General features: G+C 43.5%; 1 protein-coding gene across 1 annotated transcript; it reads left to right on the top strand.

Annotated features, from left to right (window-relative positions):
* The first annotated feature begins 4,827 nt into the window (after positions 1–4,827).
* Positions 4,828–23,540, top strand: DOLPP1 (dolichyldiphosphatase 1). The gene is made up of 8 exons (XM_065418701.1): positions 4,828–4,924; positions 12,719–12,819; positions 17,003–17,087; positions 17,366–17,465; positions 18,451–18,549; positions 19,946–20,074; positions 20,734–20,823; positions 21,528–23,540. Exons 1-8 carry the CDS (start codon positions 4,849–4,851, stop codon positions 21,562–21,564), a joined length of 717 nt encoding a protein of 238 aa, XP_065274773.1. The 5' UTR covers positions 4,828–4,848; the 3' UTR covers positions 21,565–23,540.
* Positions 23,541–24,607: the final 1,067 nt, after the last annotated feature.

Raw genomic sequence — 24,607 nt, 5'->3', positions numbered from 1 at the left:
GTTTCAACGGAGCCTGCCACCCCTCGTTTTCGGGACTCTGTGTGTGGGGGCTATGTGACTTTGTGGCGGGGGAGGACGGTTACAGATCCCCTGCTGCGTGGCTCTGTGATCCAGGATAAGGACCGCTGCATAAGATCTCTAATCGCCCTCCCTCGCCACAAAGTCACATAGCCCCCACACACACAGAACATGAAAACCACCTCCCAGACTGACCAGGGTGCCTAGTGACTGCAATGTATGTGTGACCTTCTGCTGAACCTGCCACCGTGTCTGTACCCTGGTAAAGGTGACTGTCCACTCCAATTACCAACCCCCTTCCCCCCCCTTCAAACACACTCTCCTCTAAAAGAACATGACGGAAACAGTAATTAACAGAAACGTATTCTTTATTAGCAACTACACAGTTAGGGGATGAAACTGGGACGGGGGCTTGGGTGAGGCGGGAAGGAAAGGACTTATCAAATTTTTGGGAATGAGAGCCTTCTGGTACTTGAGCAGTCTGCAGGGGTGGAGTGACAGTTTTCACGACCCCTGCTGCCCCTCCTTCTTGGGACTTTGGGTGAGGGGGTTATGGGACTTTGTGGCGGGGGAGGGCGGTTAGAGAGAGACTGCAGCGGGGCTCTGTCCTCCTGCCTCCGGTCCTGCAGAACATCCACAAGGCGCCGGAGCGTGTCCGTTTGCTCCCTCATTAGTCCAAGCAGCGTTTGAGTCGCCTGCTGGTCTTCCTGCAGCCACCTCTCCTCCCGTTCGCTGTGTGATCGCTGGTATTGCGACATGTTCTCCCTCCACTGGGTCTGCTGGGCCGCCTCGGCTCGGGAGCAGCCCATAAGTTCTGAGAACATGTCGTCCCATGTCCTTTTCTTTCTCCGCCTAATCTGCGCCAGCCTCTGGGAGGGGGATGCCGGGGTAGGTCGGGAGACAGTCGCAGCTGTGGGATGGGAAAAAGGAAGTGAATTCCTCACAAAGATAAATTTTTGTGAACAATGAACATAGTCTTTCTCTGTGAACAAGACCATGCACAGCACCTATCACATGCGCACTCAGGACAAGGTCGAATTTTCGGCCTTCGCATTCAGTGCCTGGGGTCTTGCAGTGGAGATCAGACAAGCGGGGCAGGACAGCGGAATTCGGGAAGCAGGCTGACATGGTAAGCCGTAGACTTTTGGCTGCTTAAAACTTAAATTATAGCAGTGCCCTCCTTTCACGTTCAAAGCAATGCTCCTAGCGTTGGCCAGTTCCTGCTGCCGGCAATCCGGCAAGCATGAACTCTGCCCCTGTCCCACCCCCTCGCGGCTGTCCCCGGGAAAGATCCCTCTATGCTGCCCCTCTCCCGCCTCCACCGCGTGGCTGTAAACCGCCGGTTACAGTTATGTAAAGGAACAGGCAAGCAGTCCCAATAGTAACATTCCCCTAATTCTAAGCAGGTCACCATGAGCGACATCACTCTGCTGAGGATTTCTGAGACAGAGAAAGACCGCATGCTGCGTGAAAGCCAGCAAAAACCAGGGCCGTATGCCGCCATGCTCTGCAAGGCAATGATCCCAGAGTACTTGATGATAGCCTGGCGCGGAAAAGTTTCCTACCACGGAGGACACAATAAGGCCGCTCTCCCCAGGAACCTCATGCAAAGGCTTTCCAATTACCTCCAGGAGAGCTTCGTGGAGATGTCCCATGAGGATTTCAGCTCTATCCCCGGACATATAGACCTTATTTTCCAGTAGCTGCACTGGCAAGGACTAAAAAGTAGAGCGCCTAGGTCAAACTAATCATGATAAACCGGACATTGTTAGATTCTTTTGCAGTAGTTGCACTGCCAAGGACTAAAACGTTAAGCGCCTAGGGCAAACTAATCATGAAAAACCCATTGTTAATATTCCTGTTCTGTTCAAAATAAATGTTTACATGTTTAAAACACTTACCGACTGATCCTTCCCTTGATTCAGGGTCCGGGTTAACGGCTGGGGAGGGTTGGTAGGGGATCTCTGTGAGGGTGATGAAGAGATCCTGGCTGTCGGGGAAATCAGCGTTGTAAGCGCTGTCGACTGCCTCGTCCTCCTCATCTCCTTCCTCATCTTCCCCGTCCGCTAACATCTCCGAGGAAGCGGCCGTCGACAATATCCCATCCTCAGAGTCCACGGTCAGTGGTGGGGTAGTGGTGGCGGCCGCACCTAGAATGGAATGCAGTGCCTTGTAGAAACGGCATGTCTGGGGCTGGGATCCGGAGCGTCCGTTTGACTCTTTGGTCTTCTGGTACCCTTGTCTCAGCTCCTTGATTTTCACACGGCACTGCGTTGCATCCCGGCTGTATCCTCTCTCTGTCATGGCTTTTGAGATCTTCTCGTAGATCTTTGCATTCAGTCTTTTCGATCGCAGCTCCGAAAGCACGGACTCATCGCCCCACACAGCGATCAGATCCAAGACTTCCTGATCAGTCCATGCTGGGGCCCTCTTTCTATTCTGGGATTGCACGGCCATCTCTGCTGGAGAGCTCTGCATCGTTGCCAGTGCTGCTGAGCTCGCCACGATGTCCAAACAGGAAATGAGATTCAAACTGGCCAGACAGGAAAAGGAATTCAAATTTTCCCGGGGCTTTTCCTGTGTGGCTGGTCAGAGCATCCGAGCTCGGACTGCTGTCCAGAGCGTCAACAGAGTGGTGCACTGTGGGATAGCTCCCGGAGCTATTAGCGTCGAATTCTATCCACACCTACCCTAATTCGACATGGCCATGTCGAATTTAGCGCTACTCCCCTCGTTGGGGAGGAGTACAGAAATCGAATTTAAGAGACCTCTATGTCGAACTAAATAGCTTTGTTGTGTGGACGGGTGCAGGGTTAATTCGATTTAACGCTGCTAAATTCGACATAACCTCCTAGTGTAGACCAGGCCTAAGGTGCCACAAGGACTCCTTGTTTTTGCTGATACAGACTAACATGGCTATCCCTCTGAAATATGGAAGAGAAAGAGATCCCCATGTTTATTTTCACTTAGTGACCAAATATACATTTCGAAGACCAAAGGCAAAAACCATAGTGCCTTAACCCACAGTGCTACCTAGCCCCCATTCTATTTGCAACAAAACTTTTATACCACTCAAACTGCCGAGAAGGCAGCAGCACCGTGTTCTCTGGTAAAGTGCAATACTAAATCCCTTACTGCTCACATTTCCTTTTTTAGTGCCACTCAGGAAACTATCATCGTTACCTGCAAAGCTATAAAGTAGATGTGGATGTAATTATAGTCCACTGTGTCTGATCATAAAGAGGAATTCCGTATTCTCCATGTTGCCAAATACTGATAAAAAAGGGTAGTTTCAGTACATGTAGGAATTTGTCAATCAACCATCTTTCTGCAGAAAAATAAATAATAGATAAATTAAAATCACCCCGCAGTCTGAGTGGCATATTTCAACTCTAACTACTTGTTCCCACTGACACATACCTCCCACACTTCTAGTCTGCCCTACTTGCTGCTAGCAGACTCTTGTTTCAAAGGGTGGTTCCTTGGCATGGTATTAATTCATGAGTTTCCACAGCAGTTTTGTGTGTGTGACTGTACTCCCAGATCAGAATGAAGCTGTGCAGCACAACCCCATGGCTGCTCTCATATTCACTCCCCAGGTTTCCCAGCAGCGCTATCTTCATCAATCTTCCCCACAAGTAAGGGCTGGTTGTGACCCTGCACTTATGGGTAGCCTCCACCACTTGCAAGCCATGAGTTGTAGAAGCTACCACAGCTTCCCCCTAAAGCAACTAATTTTCTTCTCTACTCGTCTCCGACACCGTATTTTGGGCAGTGGAGGAAGGGGTAATGTATGTCCCAATTCTCCAACCTCTTTTCTGACAGTGAAAACAGACACTCATTCCCCAATTAACCCAGCTTCCTTTTCTGGGCCTAGAGAGGGAAGGTAACGTTTGCCATAGTTTCCCTAGCTCTCGATTTTGACAGTAGGGCAAGAGGCCTCCATTCTCCCTTCTCTTTTTTTCAGGTTGAGGGAGAGAAAACTCACAGCCCCATTTCCTTCTGTTGTCTCCCCATTTTTTGGCAACAGGACCACCCAGGGAAGCAAGCCAGAGCCCTTTGCCCCTACATCCATTATCTGTCAACAGGACCAGTGAAGGAGGCAACTCATGGGTTCATTCCCTCAGGTCCCATTTTCTATCAATGGAACTGGGGGTGAGTTAACTCTGGTCCTGGTCCCCCAACCCGTGTTTCTGTCAGTGAGCCTGGGGGTGAGTTAACTCTGGTCCTAGTCCCCCATTCCCTATCAGTGGGGCAGGGGCTGAGGTAAATGCCCCTATTCCCCCATTTTCTGTCAACAGGACTACTGGGTGAGGTAATTCTGGGCCTCACTTGCACTCATAGCTCATAAGGCTGCTCTTTGAGAACCACTCCCATTGAGTGAAATGCTTTTGCCCTGCTTGGATTGGAGGAGGGGCGAGGAAGCCATTTTAACTCAAAATTGCCAGCTTGCCCCTCTCACCCCTTAGACCCCTTATCCACCACCCATTCAAACATCTGATTGGCTAAGAATGAGACCAAGGCCACCTGCTGATTGGCTAATCTGCATAATTTTTTTCACCAATGATAAAACATTATAACCCCCGCCTTTATCCTGATTGGGGCTATAGCTACCTGTGTCTCGCTTGGATTGGACAGCAGTGCGAGCCTCTCATTGGCTATCTCGCTCCCCGGATTGGATTTTTAATTAGATTTTTGTTGATTGGTTAGCGCCTCACCTGCCGCGCCTAGCCATTGGTAATTCAGATTTATCTCCCCCGCCCATTGGCCGCTCCGCCCCTTGCGTGCGCTCCGATTGGCTGTGGCGGCCCGGCCCGGTATCCGGGTAAGATGGCCGCAGTCGGAGAGTGCTCGCTCCCTGCTCCCTGGCGGCCGGTCTCCCTCACCCATGTCGAGTATCTTGCAGGTAAAGCTCGCTTGAATACCTCTACAGCCTCCTCCGTGGTCCCGGTTCCACGGGAGTGGGCAGCTCTCAGCTCAGGGTGAATGGGGTCCCAGCGCCGGGGTGGTAGCTGCCAAATAGTGAGCCGTTAACCAACAGCTCAGGGCCGGAGGGAAGCGCATGCGCACTGGTGCCGCGGGACTTACTACCAGATTGTGATCCCTGTGTGCTCCATATTGCGCATGTGCTTATCCCAAGCTCTGGACTTCTAGCTTCAGGGGCTGCTGAGTGCATGGAGGTGACGGGGTCCCAGGGGACCTGCCTCAGCCCCACTGCAGCAGGCTCCTGGGGATCATGGCGTGTCACTGCCTTGAGGTGTGTCACCATGTCTCCCCTCCACATTGCTGCCTTGTCTTGCCATCTCTCATTACCGTGGCTTCTTGTTATTCTTCGTTATGATGTCACTGCCATGTGCTAACACCAAGGGTGCACCTCTCCTCTCACAACAGGAGGTTGCAGCATCACTTCACAGTACTACTGTGTCACAACATCACTGTGTCACCCTTCTCCCTTGCTGTCTGGTTGTGTTCTGAGCTGCCATGGTGTAGAGTTGCCTTAGTGGCACAGAGATGCTGGGATGCAAGTTGTCCCCACATTATGTTGCCATCTCACAACGTGGTGCCCATGTCACCTTGCATTGCTGTGTTGCAGCATTGAACCGTCCTATCCCCATGATGTTGTAGTGACTTGTTCTTGTGGCGTCCCGATGAAATGCTGTCATGACTGAGAGCATTGTTGTTTTGTGGTGCTGCAGTGATGTTGTCCTGGTCCTGAAATACTTTTCAGGATTATTTTTAGTGGGTTCTGGGTAGGCAGGACTGTGTAAGCAGACTGTATTTTTGGAGGTGTTGAACTTTGGTCCGATCATGATAGCATTCCCTGGTTGGAGATGTGCAGATTACAACCTCTGGGCTCCCTGCATGGAAACTTTTATGGGGCTTGATTTGGGGACTTGAGTAGTACTTAGAAGGGCAGGTGTCAAAGTCCCTTCAACAGCTGTTAACCTTGCAGGACAGATTCTTTCCCAGCTGTTGCATCATTGTGATTCAGTGAGATCCCATATTGTCTTTTATCAGGGGGTAGCCGTGTTAGTCTGTATCCACAAAAACAAGGAGTCCGGTGCCACCGGACTCCATATTGTCTTTTGACATTGCATGCTCGCAGTCCAGCCTATTTTGTGTTGTGTTATGATACTAGTTCTCTCCAGCTAGCAAGGGTTGGTTGGTTTGAAGTTCTCTAAACAGCACCTCTGGTGTTGTTGGGGTTTATTTATTTATTTATGTTTGGTGACAGAGTGTTAGCTTGCATGACTTGGTGAAATTCCAATGTTAATAATTATATTCTTCCCTAAAATTCTTCCTGAAGACCCAATGGTCTGATGCACTGTGGCAATGGTCCTTAAAATCTCTCATTTCAGGAGACCTTTAATGTGGCTGGAGACCTGCTGCCATCCTGTCATTCAGTTGCCAAAAAATGATGCTCCCTGGTTTTGAATTCCAGTCCAGAGTTTCCAGAGGGAACTTTTTGACCAAACAGCCTTTCTCTATCCCTGGCGTAGCTGCTCCATGTCTTTGTTGAGTGTTCCTTTGGTGTAATTCCGGAGTGATCATTTACCGCATTACATCTAATTTGGAGAAGTAGCAAACACACGGTGACAGAAGAAAACTGCAAAGAGGCCTGGAGAGATAGGAGCAGTGGTGGCTGCAAGCACCAGTCAAAGAATTATTACTAATAAATGTAAAATCCGGCATGCAGGAAGGAGAAATAAACATCACAGAAACATAATGGTGGGACATAACTCAGCAGCTATTCCTATTGTATTAAAGCAGATCTTTTTTCAAGCTTGTCTTAATACTGTCCCAATATCACTTTCATGTATAGTCCTGGAACCTTAAAATTCTATCTGTCCTGTTAAGGGATTTCTTGTCTTCAGGGTGAATTCCACTAGAGAAACATTAAGTTCCTGGTATGTGTGCATGTAAGTGTAACCCACACGCCTTCTGGGTGTAGTGTTCTGTCCCATCTAGTGGCATCGAGACCACTTAGAGAGAAAGAGAGAGAAAGAGATTGAGTCTGCTCTACAGCCTTAGCTAACAGCCAGATGGCTTTTAGCTCCTGCAGTAGAGGCTCATGCACTAAGCTCCAGAGGTCCCAGGTTTGATGCTGACGACCAGGGTCTGTTGGTATTAGATAAGCATATGAGCATGTTTTTCTTCAGGACAACTGGGATTTGTAAGGATCTCTGACTTCTCATTTCTTTAAGAAAAATGAAGGGAGGTGTTTGTAAGAGGCTCTGTTTTGAGAAATTGACCTTGGTATAGAAAGATGTGGCACAGCAACAACTCCTGTTCCTAAAGAAATATGGAGAATTTTGCTAGCTTCTTTGCGTAGTACCCTTTTAAAAATTCATAGACTTTGAGAAGCTAAACATGTTTAGGTGGCGCTGGGCACTAACAAAATTAGTATGTATAATTAAATGAGGCATATAAGCAAAGGATTCTGCATGTGTGCACACATTTAAAAATATAGTTGTTTAGCACTTAGTTGTTGCTACTTAACTAACTGACTGTATGTTCTATAAGAATATTTTTTCTTCCACTGTTCTTTATTGTGACTTCTGCTGGGACTGTAGCTCTTCAGAGCCAATGCGTCTCTCATATCTTAGTGCTTTAAGCTTGGTTTTCCAGCAGAAATGTATCATGCTGTGATGTGAACCTTGTCATGCCACAGCATCACATCATCCTCAAAGATCGCTTGAGACTGTTCTTAATGTCCTGCAAGTTGTACTGGTAGGATATGGACAGTCCTATGAAAATCAGTGTAGAAAGTATTGATGGAGTGGAAAGCATTCATATCATGTAACCGACGTGTCTGTGGTTGCTTCTTTTTCCGCAAGTTTGTGCGATAAACAGCGCTGCCACAAATAGACATTTCAATAGGAAACAGTGGTGATGGCGGTAAAACAAGACCCCGTGATGGGATGTGGTAACAGTGCCATTAATTCATATTTTCACGTTACATTCAGGTTATGCTAAAGTGGTAAACCTCACATCTTTCCAGTCAGTGCCAAAGGGATGCTGGGTAAAAATCATACTTTAAAATAAATATATAAATATAGCCAGAGGCTAATATAGAAAATCTAATGTGCTTTTCACCGCGGCTTCATCCATTTGCATTTTGGATAACTTAAAATAAAGTAGTCAGTTTCATCTTTTGGTTCTTGAGCCCAAAATGCTCTAGGGAATGTTTGAGTTAAAATAAAACTTAATATTGAATTTTTTGTTTTTCATGGGATCGTTCTTCTTATCAACCTTACTCCGTCCCCTTTAAGCTATTAGAGGTTTGGGGAGTGGGGAAAGTCAAAAATAGTTGCATAGTCTTGTTTTTAAACCAGGTCCATGGAAGCACGTCATTTTTTAGCCGCTTATTAATTTTTCCCTAGGAATAAACTTCTGTAAGAATAGATAATATATTATCTACTTGTGCCACTTCTAAAACTTGAAAACATTATGATATAAACATAGTTGGCCTTGTTTTCTCAGATTCCCCTTCTGCCCCCAATGCATTATCCATCGAAGATTTAAAGCCCTTTCCGCCGTTGGATCAGAGCTGCACTAGCTACAACCATCTACTAAACTAGTGAGTACATTATTGCTAGCAGGTTTCTAGCATGGTTTGCTTGACCAGTGTGGACTGGCAGGGTCTCTCTTTCCTGAGAGCCAGGCCAGAAACAATCACTCACAGTCAACACATCACTACTTAGGTACCTATCCACCTACATAGTCTACTCTGTAATATGGCTTTAGAATATGGCTCTGCTAGAACCCTGCTGGTATTAATAGTGTTTAATATATGATTATAGATAGCACTGCTCTGTTCCAAGTAGAGCTGTCGATTAATCGCAGTTAACTCACGCAATTAACTCAAAAAAATAATCATGATTAAAAAATTTAATTGCAGTTTTAATCACACTGTTAAACAATAGAATACCAGTTGAAATTTATTAAATATTTTTGATGTTTTTCTACATTTTCAAATATATTGATTTCAATTACAACACAGAAAACAGTGTACAGTGCTCACTTTATATTACTTTTGATTATGAATATTTTCACTGTAAAAATGACAAAAGAAATAGTATTTTTCGGTTCACCTCATACTAGTACTGTAGTGCAATCTCTTTAGCATGAAAGTGCAACTTACAAATGTAGATTTATGTTTTTGTTACATAACTGCACTAAATAACAAAACAATGTAAAACTTTTTAGAGCCTACAAGTCCACTCAGTCCTACTTCTTGTTCAGCCAAACGCTAAGAGAAACACGTTTGTTTACATTTACAGGAGATAATGCTGCCCGCTTCTTATTTACAATGTCACCTGAAAGTGAGAACAGGCGTTTGCATGGCACTTTTGTTGCCAGCATTGCAAGGTATTTACGAGCCAGATATACTAAACATTCATATGCCTCTTCATGCTTCGACCACCATTCCAGAGGACATGCTTCCATGCTGCTGATGCTTGTTTAAAAAAAAAATGTGTTAATTAAATTTGTGACTGAACTCCTTGGAGGAGAATTGTATGTCTCCTGATCCATGGTTTTACCCACATTCTTTCATATATTTTGTGTTATGATAGTCTCGGATGACGACCCAGCATATGTTGTTTGATTTAAGAACACTTTCACTGCAAATTTGACAAAACACAAAGAATGTTCCAATATCAGATTTCTAAAGGTAGCTATAGCACTCGACCCAAGGTTTAAGAATCTGACGTGCCTTCCAAAATCTGAGAGGGATGAGGCGTGGAGCATGCTTTCAGAAGTCTTAAAAGAGCAACACTTCGATGCAAAAACTACAGAACCCGAACCACCAAAAAAGAAAATCAACCTTCTGCTGGTGGCATCTGACTCAGATAATGAAAATAAACATGGGTTGGTCCACACTGCTTTAGATTGTTATCGAGCAGAATCCATCATCGGCATGGATGTATGTCCTCTGGAATAGTGGTTGAAGCATGAAGGGACATATGAATCTTTAGTGCATCTGGCACGTAAATATCTTGCGATGCCAGCTACAACAATGCCATGCAAATGCCTGTTCTCACTTTCAGGTGACATTGTAAACAAGAAGTGGGCAGCAGTATCTCCTGGCAAATGTAAAAAAAACTTTTGTCTGAGTGTTTGGCTGAACAAGAAGTAGGACTGAGTAGACTTGTAGGCTCTAAAATTTTACATTGTTTTATTTTTTGAATGCAGTTTTTTTGTACATAATTCTACATTTGTAAGTTCAACTTTCATCATAAAGAGATTGTACTACAGTATTTGTATTAAGTGAATTGAAAAATACTATTTATTTTGTTTTTTACAGTGCAAATATTTGTAATAAAAATAAATATAAAGTGAGCACTCTACACTTTGTATTCTGTGTTGTAATTGAAATCAATTTGTTTGAAAATGTAGAAAACATCCAAAAATATTTTTAAAAAAATGGTATTCTAGTATTGTTTAACAGCACGATTAAGCGCAATTAATTTTTTTTAATCGCTTGATAGCCCTAGTTCCAAGTGCTGAACAAGTTTTTCAAACAGTATTCAGATTACCTGAGTAAATGATTCCTGTTATACATTTATACAGCATTCTGTGCTTGAGGCTCTGGTTCATGGATTTTGGCCTCAGGTTCTTCCGCAGGTCACCAGCCATTGCTGACTAGTTGACTTGCCGTATTGGTTCTTCTATGTGATATTGGTGGAATCTTTGTTATGATCTCTGTAGTTCTACTTTGTTTTCAGTGTGACTTTATCTAAGACCAACTGCTTATAAAGATATTCTTACACCATCTGTGGGAGAAATATAGTCCCTCCTGAGAAAACAAAGTAAAAATTGTCCGCAATTTATTTATTTTTTAAATTAATTTTACAGTATTTTAGTCTAACCAAATTTCAAAATGTATATATACTACAGATTAACAAAGTGAATGCTTTGATAAACAATGATCCCTGAACTAGAGACCATCTCTAATAGATAATCCTTGAATTGAGACTACTTGAAAGCATACCCAAGACTTCAGTACAATTTTGGTTGTCCAGTAGTCTAAAATTCTCAAGGCATCTGACGTTAACAGTCACTTAAGGTGGAGTTCTTCTTGCATTTATGTGGTTCTTGATCAATGTTTAGATGTAAGGAGCCTGATTCTCTGTTTTCTGGCACCTTGTGATGTCACTTACACCTTGTGGTGTCACTTACACCCAGTGCAAAGTGGGCATACAACATTACCATTCGGATCTGGTAGCATTTGAAACCCACTTTGCATTGATGTTAATGACTGCGCAAGGTCATTGAGCCAAAGATCTATTAAGGGACCCCAGGTTAAATCAAAACAAAAAAGCTTTTTAGGGCTCTTCTGCAATTAACTCCAAGTTCCCATTGGTTTTGCAGAATGAAACTCTTCAGCCCATTCTCTTGGTGTTGATGCTCTTGGTGCTTCCCAGTTGTAAGTGACACAGAGCCAGCCATGGGAAGGGAGTATGCACCGTGTGTGTGAGGTGACTGAACAACCATCTGGCAATACACCCAGCAATGTGAACTTTGTAACAGTGAGAATACTTTTGTTCAGGGATTGAAGTTAAAGTTCATCACGTCAAATGCTGTTTAGTTCAAAATGAGGCAACTTGTGTGTTTTGGGGGAAATGTTCTGTATTATACAATAGAAGGAAGTGAAATTGATTTAGGAAGGAATCAGGTATTTAGTCATGCAGAAATATCCTCTCTTCTTAACGGGTAGGCAGGAGGGATCAGGTGCTTTGTGATGGGGATTGATCCTTCTGTGGCCATGTGGTGAGATAGGAAGGATCTTGCTGTCTTTTGGAGATTAGCATAGAATGGCTTTGACCCTCTCTTGATTCAGTTGATACCAGGGTAGCGTTTTTAGTGTCCTCCTTTTAAAAATATCTCCAGTGTAGCAAAGCCTTTTGGGATGTCTTTTCCCCTGTGAGTTTCATATTGAATCTGCAATGATGACTGGCATCTTCAAATGATGCTGCTGATTTATGTATCTTTTACAATATGTTCTATTAAAAATAAATGGAAAAACTCCTCTTGTGGTGAGAAGCTGATCTTGGAGCAAAATGACTTTGGCAATTTCCTGTTTGCTTTGAGCCTATGCTTACCTTTTCCAAAAGAGTTTTTGGGGACCATGTGTTCTTTTAAGTGAACAAATAGATATGGTGCTTTGGCAGTAGGCAAGGGGTGATTTGGACTGAGTCATATAGCGTGTACCATGTATTGCCATTTTTCACCTCTGACATTTGTCTACCCCTGATCCGTTCTATCCGAAGCCATTACAGATGGCTCTTGAGACACTTTTTATTTTCTTCTGTGAGATTCTGTAATGCAGCTTCCCAACTCTAGCTGTGTCTAGGTGGGAAACTACTCAGCCTCTCAATACATGTTGTAAGCTGGCAGACAGAAATTGCTGTTGAATTATGCTAGGCTCATTTCATTTCCCTCTCGTCCCAATCCTGAAGCTAATAACTACCACTCTTCTTGCTCTTCAGCACCTTCAGTCCCTGCTAGCACTTGGGATGAAATGCTGAGTCCAAGGAAGGGATCCTGGGTCTGCCATATAATGCTAGGCCATTAATCTGGTGAACTCACACCTTTGCTGTCAATGAGCTCTGAAGCACTAGCAGACGGCAGTCTCTATGGTTGGCAAGCACACACACAATGCAGGCTGATTTGTTTCTCTCGTTTGCTTCCTCAGGTGATTTCTCTGGTCAGCTCTTAGCCTACTTGAGTCTCTGTCCAATTTTCATCATAGTCGGCTTTGTTACACTCATCATATTCAAGAGAGAGCTTCATACGGTGAGTCTTCCTCTTTCCACCCCAGGTACTTCACATGGCAGGAGACGCGAGAAGGGAGGCGAGGGCAGGAGAGATTTGCCATTACAGAGCTACCATAACAAATGTGACCTCTTTGCCTAGAGGAAATCACAATTAATTGTGATACTCTTGAATTACTGTCAGGCCTTAGTTCACTCCCCTGTCTTGCCCTATAATGTCCCATCCCTGAATTCTTGGACCAGGACATGCCATACATTTCAGTGACAGTTGCAAATTTTCTGCCTCTCTTTGTGAGAAACTAAAGTGGGACTTTAATACCATTATTATTTCTGTCTTGTGCTGTGATCCCATGAGATCTTGGGCTAAGCAGGGTCATGCAGGATGAATGGGAGATACAGGAATAGGAAGAATACCCCATATGCTGCAGGAGATGGTATTTGTAATTCTGTGGGATGCACTTTCCCCTCTGGAAGGGTTGTGCTGATGGAGGTGCTGTCTTTTGGATGAGATGTAAACATGGGTCCTGATCACTTGTGGTCATTGATACTTTTTGTAAAATGAGGAGGTATTAACAGTAGTATACTGGCTGAACTTCAGTCTGGATAATTATGTTCGGCCTCTCTAAATTGTCCCTCTGGTGTCAGGTGAATACAATATTCTTCACTTCTTCTCAGCTGTTTGTCATGTTGCCTTGTTCTGTTAGACGTCTGTCTAAGATTGGCTGCATTTTGATGGAGGATAAAGTGATTCTTGTATTTGTTTTATTTTTGTCCCCAAGAGGTTGTAAAGCTTTATTACCTAATGTTTAAGTGATTTTATTTTTCAGATTATTTTCTAAATGGGTTTCCCCATGTCATTGATTGTCTTGGTGCTGTATGTTTGCATTAATCTGTGAAGATCACTGACGCTGATGCCAGTTTCAATAAGTGGCAGCTTTGCCTGTCATCTTAGTCGTTAAGGGTCAGATTTTCGGAAGTGTGAGCACCCACAAGTCTATCTGGTGTTGTAAGTATTCAGGACCTCTGGAAATCAGGCTGTGTGTGCCTGCAAGGCCCATTTCATCTCTGTGTGTGAAACAGCAGGAGCAGGAGTGACTCCTACTTCTCTCCTGACCAGAAGCTAGTTTTTTCACGATACAGCATGCCCCAAGGTCTCTGCTATTTGTCCTGACAAGTAGCTAGGATGGGATGGCTGAATACATTCCATACAAGGGATTACAAGCCATTCATAATATTTGCTTTTTGTAAACAGACAGGTGAAATGGAGTCAGTAATAGGATTATGACATCAGGTTTCTGATATTGCAATGTTTATATAAAGCAACACTGTCATGGGAACTGAATGGCTCAGGGGATTGGTAATGAAACCTCTAGGTTACTAGTGTGATTGCTGCCCAAGGAAGTAGCTTCTGAAAGTCGTAACAATCTAAAGGCTTCTTGGAAGCCTATGTGACCTGAATTGGTAATTCCAGTCCAATTTCTAATGGGCAGTTTTCTTTATCATAGGAAAAAAATCAAATTAGGCACAAATTTTAGCTCCCCATTTTAGCAATCAGCAGAAATACTGAAAATAGAATAGGTCATAAAGACTGAAACCTTCTTTCATTTCTAGAGGTGATACCTGCTGAAGATTGTGTCACTTTGGCAGGGGGCATGCATGGGGGGGGCGGAGCTTGCACTGCTACTGCTTGTGTTGTATCTGCTCTGTAAATAGAAGACAGTTTTAGGATTGTGAATCCAGCTTCCTTAAACCCTAAATTCACTTATCTTTATATGGTGCCTTTCATCCCAGAAGATCCCTTAAATAAATAAATAAACACAAACACACACACACACACACACACTCTTATTTTACAATCTCTCGCTCTCTCTCTCTCTCTCTACATAGAGAGAGCTTGTAAGGTAAATGTTTTGGGACCTTCTGGGAGATGTGTATATATATATAGCGTGGGATATATTGTATAATGTGTATATAATAAGTGTGTATATAGATATAGATAGATAGTGTTTGTATATAATACAGTAAAGATCATAGAGATGGTAAAAGGTTGTTGCATCCATCCCCATTTGTAGGGGAGGTTATGGTGCCTTGATAGATGAAGCACCAGGTATTAAACTGCCACTGCCCTTGACCTGTACATACATGTTACAGTTTAACATTCTTTTAAGATTTTTTTTTTTTTTACAGTTGCAAGGTAAAGCATTCAAAAATAAGATTTCTCCATGAAATCTTTGCGGTGGACTTCCTATCATAATAAATACAATCCCCTTGTGCATGCAAAGTCAGGAATAGACCGAGCTGTACTGGGCCTAGTGGAGGCCTGAAACACAGAATAACATGTTTTTTTCCTCTTCTTGCAACTCTCTGCCTCATTCACTATCTCTCCTGTGCAGTGAACGAGGCAGGGATCCTCTAAAACAAACAGTATGTGAAGACGTAATTAAAGACCGTATCATAAAGTATATGAACGAGGAGGCTGAATTAAGGTTGCATAAACAACCTTAATTTTGGCATTTCCTAATGTTGATTTTGCAGCCTGTGAAGTGCAAAGAATTATAAGCACCAGGTAATAGATCTGAGACAAAACTAATGCTGTCCTGGTGGTGCCCAGAACACCTTCCTCCAATGGTAAAAGTAACTTGAATCGTAATGGGGAGCTCTTGCTGCACCAGCCAATGAGGAATGGGTGCTGTGAAGGAATGCTGCTTCTCTAAACTGGGGAAGGCATCTCCTCCTCTCACTCAGTCCAGAGGGGCAGTGGGCAGATGCCTCATGGTCCTCTGTCCAGAGCTCTAGCTCTGCCTGGGAGCGTTCTCAGTTCAGTTACCATGTTAAAAAAGCTCTGTAGGGCTGTAGTATGCTGAGTGCAGATGGGATGTTCAAGAGATTGTAGCAGCAAATCGCTACCATTCTCTATTGATCTTGTGCAAATGGCAAAGCCCGGAGGCTTATAATTCATCCACATATCGGTAGATTTTCATAGAAAAAGCAAAAGGTACCTCTCTGAGTCCAGGACCATTCCCTGGCAGATCTCGTCTTCCTGCTCTAAACATGGAAGTGCTAGAGCTCATCAGAGAAACAGCTAATTGAGCCAAAGTTAACATGTTTTTTTTCCTACCTTTCTCCCCCAATCTCATTCTCTGAAATGGCTGATCTGTGCTTGTTTAAATTTAAAAACAAAACAAAACCTGCAACCTGAGCAGAGAACAAGCCTGAAGGGCCAACGTTCAGCAAAGTTATAAGCAACTGAAAACGGGCTAGTAATAAAAGTGTAAGCAACTAAGCGAGTGTTAATGTTAATGCTGATTACTAATTCTACCTATAGAAAGGAGCCACCATTGGGTTGGAATGTGACAGCTCTTCGGCAGCACACAGTATATTGACCCACAGTTTAGCTCAGGAAGTGAAAAATCCCATAACTATTTGAAACTGGAGGAGGAATTTAGGGAGACAGAATACGATTACGCATATTGGAATTTGGCCAGGATGCTAGGTCTAAGAGAGGGAAGGAGTATTCTGGACTACAGAGTGAAATTGATACTATGTTTTTATAATCTGGCCAGGTCCAGAACGTGCCTTGCCTTTAAAGATGTTAGAAATCTGTGGGGAACAGCTTCAGGATGATAATTATTTTCTGTAAGTTGTTCACTGAAGAGAAAAATAAAATAAAAAGCTGCCCTTTTAAGCAGAGCATATCAACAGCATCATATGTGCTCCCTCTGTTGGCCTGCAGCAAACAGTTGAAGACGTATTGTCAATTTAAAATCTAGGCAATTTAAAAAAAAAAAAATTGCAGCTATGACACTACTCTTGGAGTCCCTCTGCCAATATTTTCTATTTTTTATTATTATTATTTATTTATTATTCTCTCTTCTGTTGCTCTGTGAAAGACTCCCACAAACAGGGGAAACTGAATATATACAAAGTGCTATCAAATGCACAAAGTAAATAGAATTTTTTCAGTCTAATCTCTTTTGTTTAGAGTAATCTCGAGTGTTACTTGTAACTGTAGTAGTTTAAAAAAAAAAACAAAAAAAAAAAAGTCAGAGAGAAAGTGTGGTTTGGTTTTGTTTTAAGTTGACTGTGTCCCTTTAAGGAAAATTCGTCGCAAAGGTTTGATGAGATGCATCACCATTGAGATGACACAGTGGGAAGCTGAGGGATGGATGCAGGGTCATAGGCTGACACAATTGTCTCTTTCACAGATATCTTTCTTAGGGGGGCTGGCATTCAATGAAGGAGTGAACTGGCTAATAAAGAATATTATCCGTGAGCCACGGCCCTGTGAAGGCAAGTATGGCCTGGTGGCTTGGGGGAAAGAGCGGGTACATGAGTTCTCTTTGAACTGTGGTGACGATAATTGGGTTGAAGGGTGGTTTTGTCTCAGGTCTGGTATGTTGTGTTTGCACGTTCATATGGGGGTTGGGAAGAGACGCTTACGGTGCAGCTGATCAGAGATATGTATTGTAATTTCACACACGCACCCCAACACTGTGGCCTGGCTGGATCTTTGAAGTGTTCAGGCTACTGCTCTGTATTGAGCATACTGTTTCTTCTTCTCTTCCCAGAAGCCCATTCAACGGTGACTACAAAATACGGGATGCCATCCAGTCACTCTCAGTTCATGTGGTTTTTCTCTGTTTACTCGTTCCTGTTTCTTTATTTAAGGTGAAGCTTCTTCATTAGGTTTTGGCTGTTTTACACTTTTGACCTCTGGGGGCATTTGGAATGGGTGGCTACCTTCTGGTGGCATGCCTTTCCTTCTGTTCAGTTGATTCCTGTAGGTAGAGCTGAATTCCAGGACCTGTGCAATCTGTTTTGGGGTGGGGTGGGATTCCCTCTGGAGTGAGTTCATCAAAGATTGAATATAGGACTATGGGCTCTGCTGCTGCGAGAATGTTGATTAGGGAGGGGAAGGGAAGGTGGCCCCTGATGCCATCGCTCCCAGTAGCATGAGTCCATCGGAATATGGCTGTGCTGACGCAGTCTCTTTTAATCATGCTGAATTCTGAGACTGCCAAAATCCATGTTGGAATGCAATTGGGGAAGTAGGAAGGAGGAGAGAGAGAGAGAGAAGAGCTATCTTCTCATGAAGCTATTCTCCCTTGTACTAGTGAGTTTGTTCCTGCTGCCCTCTCGCATGACCCATTCATGGTTTGTCTCTGCTGCCTGGTGCTAGGCTTGCATTCTCTGGTGTAGGACCCCTCTTCTGAAGTCCTCATTGCTCAGCTATGGCTACCTCCTCCAGCTCTATAATACGGAGGAGCAGACGAGAGACCAGAAAACCCTTCTATACTGTAGCCAAGCACAAGTGGGCAGCTATAAGGAGATCTGAGGCATGCTGGTTGCATATGCACTCTGTGCGCCTCCCACACCAGACATAATAGTACCATGGGCACATGGGCTCCCTTTGTAGTGATCTCCATTAACACCTGGACACTGGGGTCGGGCTTTCTCACTTGCATCCTCTTGGCAGCAGTTGGATACATCAGCACTGGAGTGTTAAGAGGTTATCCATGACATCAGTGAGGGCTATGGCTTCCTTAGGTCACTGTAATTTGGAGGGGTGGGATATAGGGACTGTTCCGCTCCCTATCACCATCTCTTTTCCACTGCACTAATGGCTTTCCCCCCATCTCTTTCTTTTTTCCAGAATGCACCAAACAAACAATGCCAGGTTTCTGGATTTATTGTGGCGACATGTCCTGTCCATCTGCCTTGTCACAGTGGCCTTTCTAGTCTCATATAGTAGGTATGAAGCAGCCATTTGTCTTATTCCTTTGTACTAACCCTTGGCCTTGTGGGTTTTTGGCAGCACTTTATCCTCATCCATTTGTGGTTCAGTTCCTGATAACTGTGCCAGAAATACCAGGGGCTGAGGAAGTCCTGTATTGCCAGGGACTCTTCAGAATGGGAGCTCTTTCTTTTTCGCTGGATTTTTTTTCCTGGTCTAGTTATGTCCCTCAATAGTCACCTCAAAAATTGCAGTCCAATGGGTGGTTATAAGCTTATATGATTGCACTTGGGCCCCATGGCTGCAAACCCAACTATGTGCAGGCTGGATCATTGCGAAGAGAGTTGGTCATAGACAGGGAGGGACTTGCATCGAGCCCTGCATCTCTGTCTTCACACATGGATCTGCAAAACTGAAGACCAGTGCTTCCCTCCCCATTTTCTCTGGCCTCCATGTCCAGGATATGGACAGAGTAATTTTGTCTGCCTCATCCCTTTTCTGCACTAATCCATAAAAGCATTGAGCTAGGTCATGGACCAGTACCTTCTGCAGCATGTGAAGCATTTAGTATTGACTGAAATGACTTCTTGTAGAGTCAGTCTAAATGTAGTCACAATTGTTTGGCTTCCATCATCTTGCAGTATGAACAGACTTAGTCTGTGTGAGTAGTGTCTATGTGCCAGGATAATCTAATAAATCATTACTACTGTGACCACTACCAGCTAAAAAGCGGTATGCTGTCTGCAGCAATGGAGCCTTCATACTGCTGAATTTGAGATCAGCAAAAACCACGACAAAACAAGTTCCCTTCACACTATATATTCTCAAAAGCAATGGGGAGTCCGGGGGCACCTTAAAGACGAACAGATTTATTTGGGCATAAGCTTTCATGGGTAAAAAACCCACTTCTTCAGATGCATGGAGTGAAAATTACTATATATTCTGAAAGCCTTTAAATCCAGGCTTCGGAGAGTTACTGAAGGATCTGCGGCTGGCTCTGGAAAATTCTCTCCTGGGACCAACAGCAACAGGCCCCCCAGCCAGTCTGAACTCCTACTGTGGGAAACACGCAGACACCTTCTTAGGTATTGGGCTTCTCAGATTTAGGAGTATTCTTAAACAGAAATTTATGTACACAGAAGGGTCTAAGTTGTTTCCTGATTATCCATTAGTGGATGGGGGGAAGCCTCAGCATGGGAGGATGGGCTGCATGATCTCTCAAGGTCCCTTCCAGGCCTACATTTTTATGATTCAATATCTTTTAAATAGGTGCCACTTGGCTGTTTCACATCTGGAAGATAACCTTGCTCTGGCCTTTACAGGGGCCTGTAAAACGCTGTAACCAACTGTGTGATGCCCTTATTTTGTCTGAAATCCTGTCTCTGGTCATTTTCCTTTCTTGTTTCATCTGAAGGGTCTATCTGCTCTACCACACCTGGAGCCAGGTCTTATACGGAGGTGTTGCAGGAAGCATCATGGCCATAGCCTGGTTTGCATTCACACAGGAGATCTTAACTCCTTTGTTCCCAAGGATAGCTGCATGGTAAAAACCTTTTATGCTATTCTGTGTTATGTTTTAATCCCCCAAGGCCTCACCCTCCTGCAGAACCAGATACTTGTCCAGCACTGTGTGCCTCAAGTTTACTCTGTGTACCACGAAAGGGGCCACAACAGTGTTTACCTCTTGAAATGTGCTGAACCTACTGGTAGTTGGAGCAGCATGACACCCTTGCAAGGAAGTAAAGTCCTAGTCAACCTTCACAGGGATAGAGAATTCATACCATATGGTGTAAGAAAACCAATCATGGGATACTTCAGTCCGTGAAACCAAATGATTGTTATGATGATCTATAGGAATGCAAACCCCCATGTAAAGGGGTTTAAACTGTGCACAGTTTCCCAATGGTCTTGGAGGTTAGAGCAGGGGACTGGGAATAGCGACTCCTAGATTCTGTTCCCTCCTCTGCTTACTGACTCCCTGTGTGACCATGAGCAAATCATTTAACTTACTTGTGCCACCATTTCTCCATCTGTAAAATGGGGATAATACTTCCCTACCTCTTGCGGGAGGAGGAATTGTTCGGCATAATTGTTCATAAAGTACTTTGAGATCCTTGAAAGAAAGGTGCTTATCAGAATTAGGAAAGAAAATGTTTTAATTCTCTCGCCCTCTTTTTCTCCCCCAAACCTTGTTAATTTTAGGCCAGCTTCAGAGTTCTTTTTAATCAGAGATACCAGCCTCATTCCCAACATCCTGTGGTTTGAATACACAGTCACCAGAGCAGAGGCAAGGTAAGCAGGATGGTAGGAGGTTCTGCACACAGGGAGGTGTATCTAAGCTGTTGCATGCACCAATAGGGTAATGGTTTATTTACCTGTATCAGTTGTGATTTTATTTATATATGAAAATTAAAGTAGCTGATGTGGGTAGCTTTTATGGACAGGGTAGTATAGAGTGTGAAAAGAGGCCAAATTGTGGGTTGACTTTAATAGAGTGTATGGTTAAAATATAATCAGTATGAAACTGGAAAAAGTGATAAACAAGTACAAATGATTCCAAACACAAAGCCATAGGGGACTGCAGCAGTAGGGGAGAAACCAAATGTTGCAACCCGTGTTGTAAAGGGTCTCTCTGGATGCAGTAAAGTGTATAACTTGAGCAGAATCATCTGGAGTGGTAAGTCTCCATTTTGTGCTGTGTGAGGTGAATTTGGTATTCCATAAAAAGGGAGTCACAGTAGGGTAGCCACTGTGTAACCACGTCTGGTCTCTCACATACACCCCTTTGCTAATGCACTTCAGTTGTGAGCTACAGATCCTCTGGTTATTCCAGACCTGAGCCTGTAAAAAGCAGGAATGACCACTCTTGACACTGATGTGGTGGTCTGGTCTATCCAGCTCATTTTATTCCTCCCACCTCTTTATCCATTGAGTGTGCTATGATGCCTGGTGATGGAGATCTCCCTCACTCTGCCACCTCTATGTTCTCATTGCAGAAACAGACAGCGCAAGCTAGGTACGAAGCTCCAGTGACTCAAGACATGGGAACAGAATGCAGGACTTAATGGAGAAGGACAAGAGTAGAGACCTGTACAGACCTGGGAGCAGCAAGGAGTCTTCACAGATGGACCAAAGGAACAGGCAGGGACCATACTCAAAGCCTGGAGGCCTTTGCTCTGGCTTTTGCAGTTAGCTGGATGCTCCCTGATGCATGTGGGACCGTGAAGGAGCAGAACCTCATTTATAACACAAATGCACATTGCCAGTTGGAATGTACCATCGTGTCTGAGTCGCGGGAAGGGGAGAAAATACCTGATGGCTTGTTTGGGGGAGGGAGAATCCAAAAAAAAATCATATTTCTGTGACTTTTTTTGCAGCATGAAATATACACACTATTTTATTTATTTTTTTTAATTGATTATTTTCGGGGTGGGTGATGCATTGATTGTGTGTTTGGAAGAAGACAAAACCAAAATTAGGTCTTGCCTAATTTAGCGTTTTGAATTTGTGGGGGAGGTAGGGTGGCTTAGGCAGGAGGGGAAGAGGTATTTCTTTCCTTTCTGCAACAGTTGGGAGAGCAAAATCAATTCCTGCTGCACTTTGTAAGGATATAAAGAAACTACTAAAGATTTGCTTTTAAACACTAGTGACATTCCTGTGTGCAAGCCTGCACGGATACCACTGGGGGCGAGGAGGGGGTTAAAACACAGAGGAAAACCTAAAATATACTATTTTTTTTTTTTCTTCACTGCTGCTCCTGTTGTGTAATTAGCCAGGTTGTTTTATCCGGGCCCTCTTCTTTTTAGGTGTCAATAACACGGTATACACATTACAACTATCCCTCCACTCCCTCTTCCTTTTGTACTTTTATGACCCCCAGAGCTGCTGAGATCTCTACAGTTTCTGTTGCTGAACTTAAGCCAGACTCTGTTATTGATGAAGGACACCATTAAGTTTAAATAACTGCTAGTTAAGGCACAACTCCATGCTTTTAAGGATTACCCCAAAGTCATTAAAAAAAGCTTTTACTGGTATTAAAGGTTTGTATGATCAGTCTCTACCCTAAACCCTCTTTCTGATCATGAATCTTTCCATTGAGCTTTTCAGCCATCAGTAAACTTTTTATAAAAATAAAGAGGTGATGAGTGCTGATGCCTGGCTTTAGCACTGCATGAATTACTTTTGGAGAGCCCAGTTAGATTCAAACCCAGGTTACTGCTGAAATGAGGCAGTATGTTTTAACCCTGGCAAACATTTCCATGGGTCATGCTGATTTGTTTTGACTTCTGCAGTAGTCAAGACTATTGCAAAAGTCTGCACCGGCTCCCTAGAATGCATAACTCCTAAGGGATCTTTCCCTTACTCTGTAAGGACTTTCATTTCTCCTTCCTTTTTCATTTTGACTGTTTTTCAAGTGATGAACTTCCTTAGTCTGGAGTTCTGGACAGTAAGTTCTGCTGCTAGATGCTTGGGTACCATTCCCCTGTGATAGGATATCTGACAGCCTCTTTGACCCTGCAAGTACTTAGATCCTCTGCAATAGGCTGGTAAATATTTTAAGAAGACTATACTAACAGTGAGTCAGCAGTGCATCCTGAATGTACTTCATGGCTGTGCACAGACTGTTCCATTGCACTTTTTAGCCTGTAATCAAGACATTACAATGAAGTTCAGCAACAAGGTGGAGAGACTCGCAGTACAATTGACTTAAAGTTTTATAACAGGGGAAGGCCAGGGCAAGTACAGCTACCAAGCTGGGTCAAAGAGGAGGACATTAGCATCTGTCTGATACTGTCACCTGTACAGAGGGATAGTGACTATGCATACCCATCTATGTCTTACTGCATGTTTTACTAGCTTCCATTAAAAAGCTACTGAAGCTTCATAAAAAACTCATTGGTATGTATTGATGCAAGATGTGATTTTGCTCATATCTGATCATCTCTGTATTTTTCTGCCATCTTAATTTAAAAACAGCATTTTAAAGATTTCATCTGCTCCTCTTGCCATGATCCGTGTGTGTGTGTGTTAGTGTTATGAATTGGTTGCTATAGCACCTATTCTACCCTAATCCTGGAATTTGGCCTAGGAAGAGAGAGTCCTTTTATTTTAATGTAGTGATTAAGAATGAAAACCTTTTAACACATACTTGTTCTAAACTGAATATATCTTTCTCTGTAGCAGCAGTTTTTTGAAAAAAAAAAAAATTTAAACTAAGGATTAGGGGAATTTTAGTCTATTACAATAAATTTCTTGAATTTAGCACTCATTGGAGTGATCTAATATGAACTCTCCACACTGAGATTTCTAGTGCATTTGCACATAAAACAATAGCACTTTTATTTCTCATAAAAGCACTTTGGCAGGGCTAATCTCCCTCTCTTTTTGAGCTGTGGGCTGTGACTTTAATAGGCATTAGCTCAGGCCCATAACCATTTCATTAAAATAGGCCACAGGGGGAGGTGAGAGAGAGGGAAAAGGAAGTGCGAGTAGCTAAGTTAGCTAGGTAATAGGGTAGTGTAGTAATGAGTTAGGCACCAGCGTGGAATGCAGTACTAATTGGTTCTTTATCTTCTAACCGCCAAGTAAATAAAATTTACCACCATTCTTCTCCCTCACTTAAAAAAAATGGGGGTGGGGGGGGCAGCAGTTGAGTCATTTTCCCAAAGATGAGGCAAAAAATGTAAATTGCTTCAAATGTAATTAACACATCCCTCACCTCTTCCAGGGAGCCTGTCATCCTAGAGAAGTGGAAAAGTCACCTTAAAAACTACATTTACTTTATTTTCTAATGATTAACATACTGTGTGGCTATGGCAGTTTGTCTACAGTGACACAGTGCATTAAACCCTACAACTTCATAGCACCATCAAGCCAGTGCTGTGCAACCTGTGGTTGGGGAGACAGCCCTATGCTTCTCCAGCACAGTTCCTGCCATCTGCTTTCTCTGGCCATTTATACTATGGCACCATAGCTATGCTGCTGTAACTCTAGCATAGATTCAGACTACAGCAAGGGAAGGGTTTTTTCCTATTGCTGTAGGAACTCCACCTAAATGACTGATAGGAGCATTCTT

This window comes from Emys orbicularis, chromosome 18 (genome assembly GCF_028017835.1).
Source record: "Emys orbicularis isolate rEmyOrb1 chromosome 18, rEmyOrb1.hap1, whole genome shotgun sequence".
NCBI lineage: Eukaryota > Metazoa > Chordata > Testudines > Emydidae > Emys > Emys orbicularis.
This window is presented reverse-complemented; position numbering and strand designations above follow the sequence as displayed.

Bases quoted from the DNA above. Each gene is read 5' to 3' on its own strand.
- DOLPP1 (XM_065418701.1), top strand. From the start codon at position 4,849: ATGGCCGCAGTCGGAGAGTGCTCGCTCCCTGCTCCCTGGCGGCCGGTC. The intron at 4,925-12,718 runs GTAAAGCTCGCT...TTGCTTCCTCAG, and splicing joins CCATGTCGAGTATCTTGCAG to GTGATTTCTCTGGTCAGCTC. The intron at 18,550-19,945 runs GTATGAAGCAGC...TTTCATCTGAAG, and splicing joins TTTCTAGTCTCATATAGTAG to GGTCTATCTGCTCTACCACA.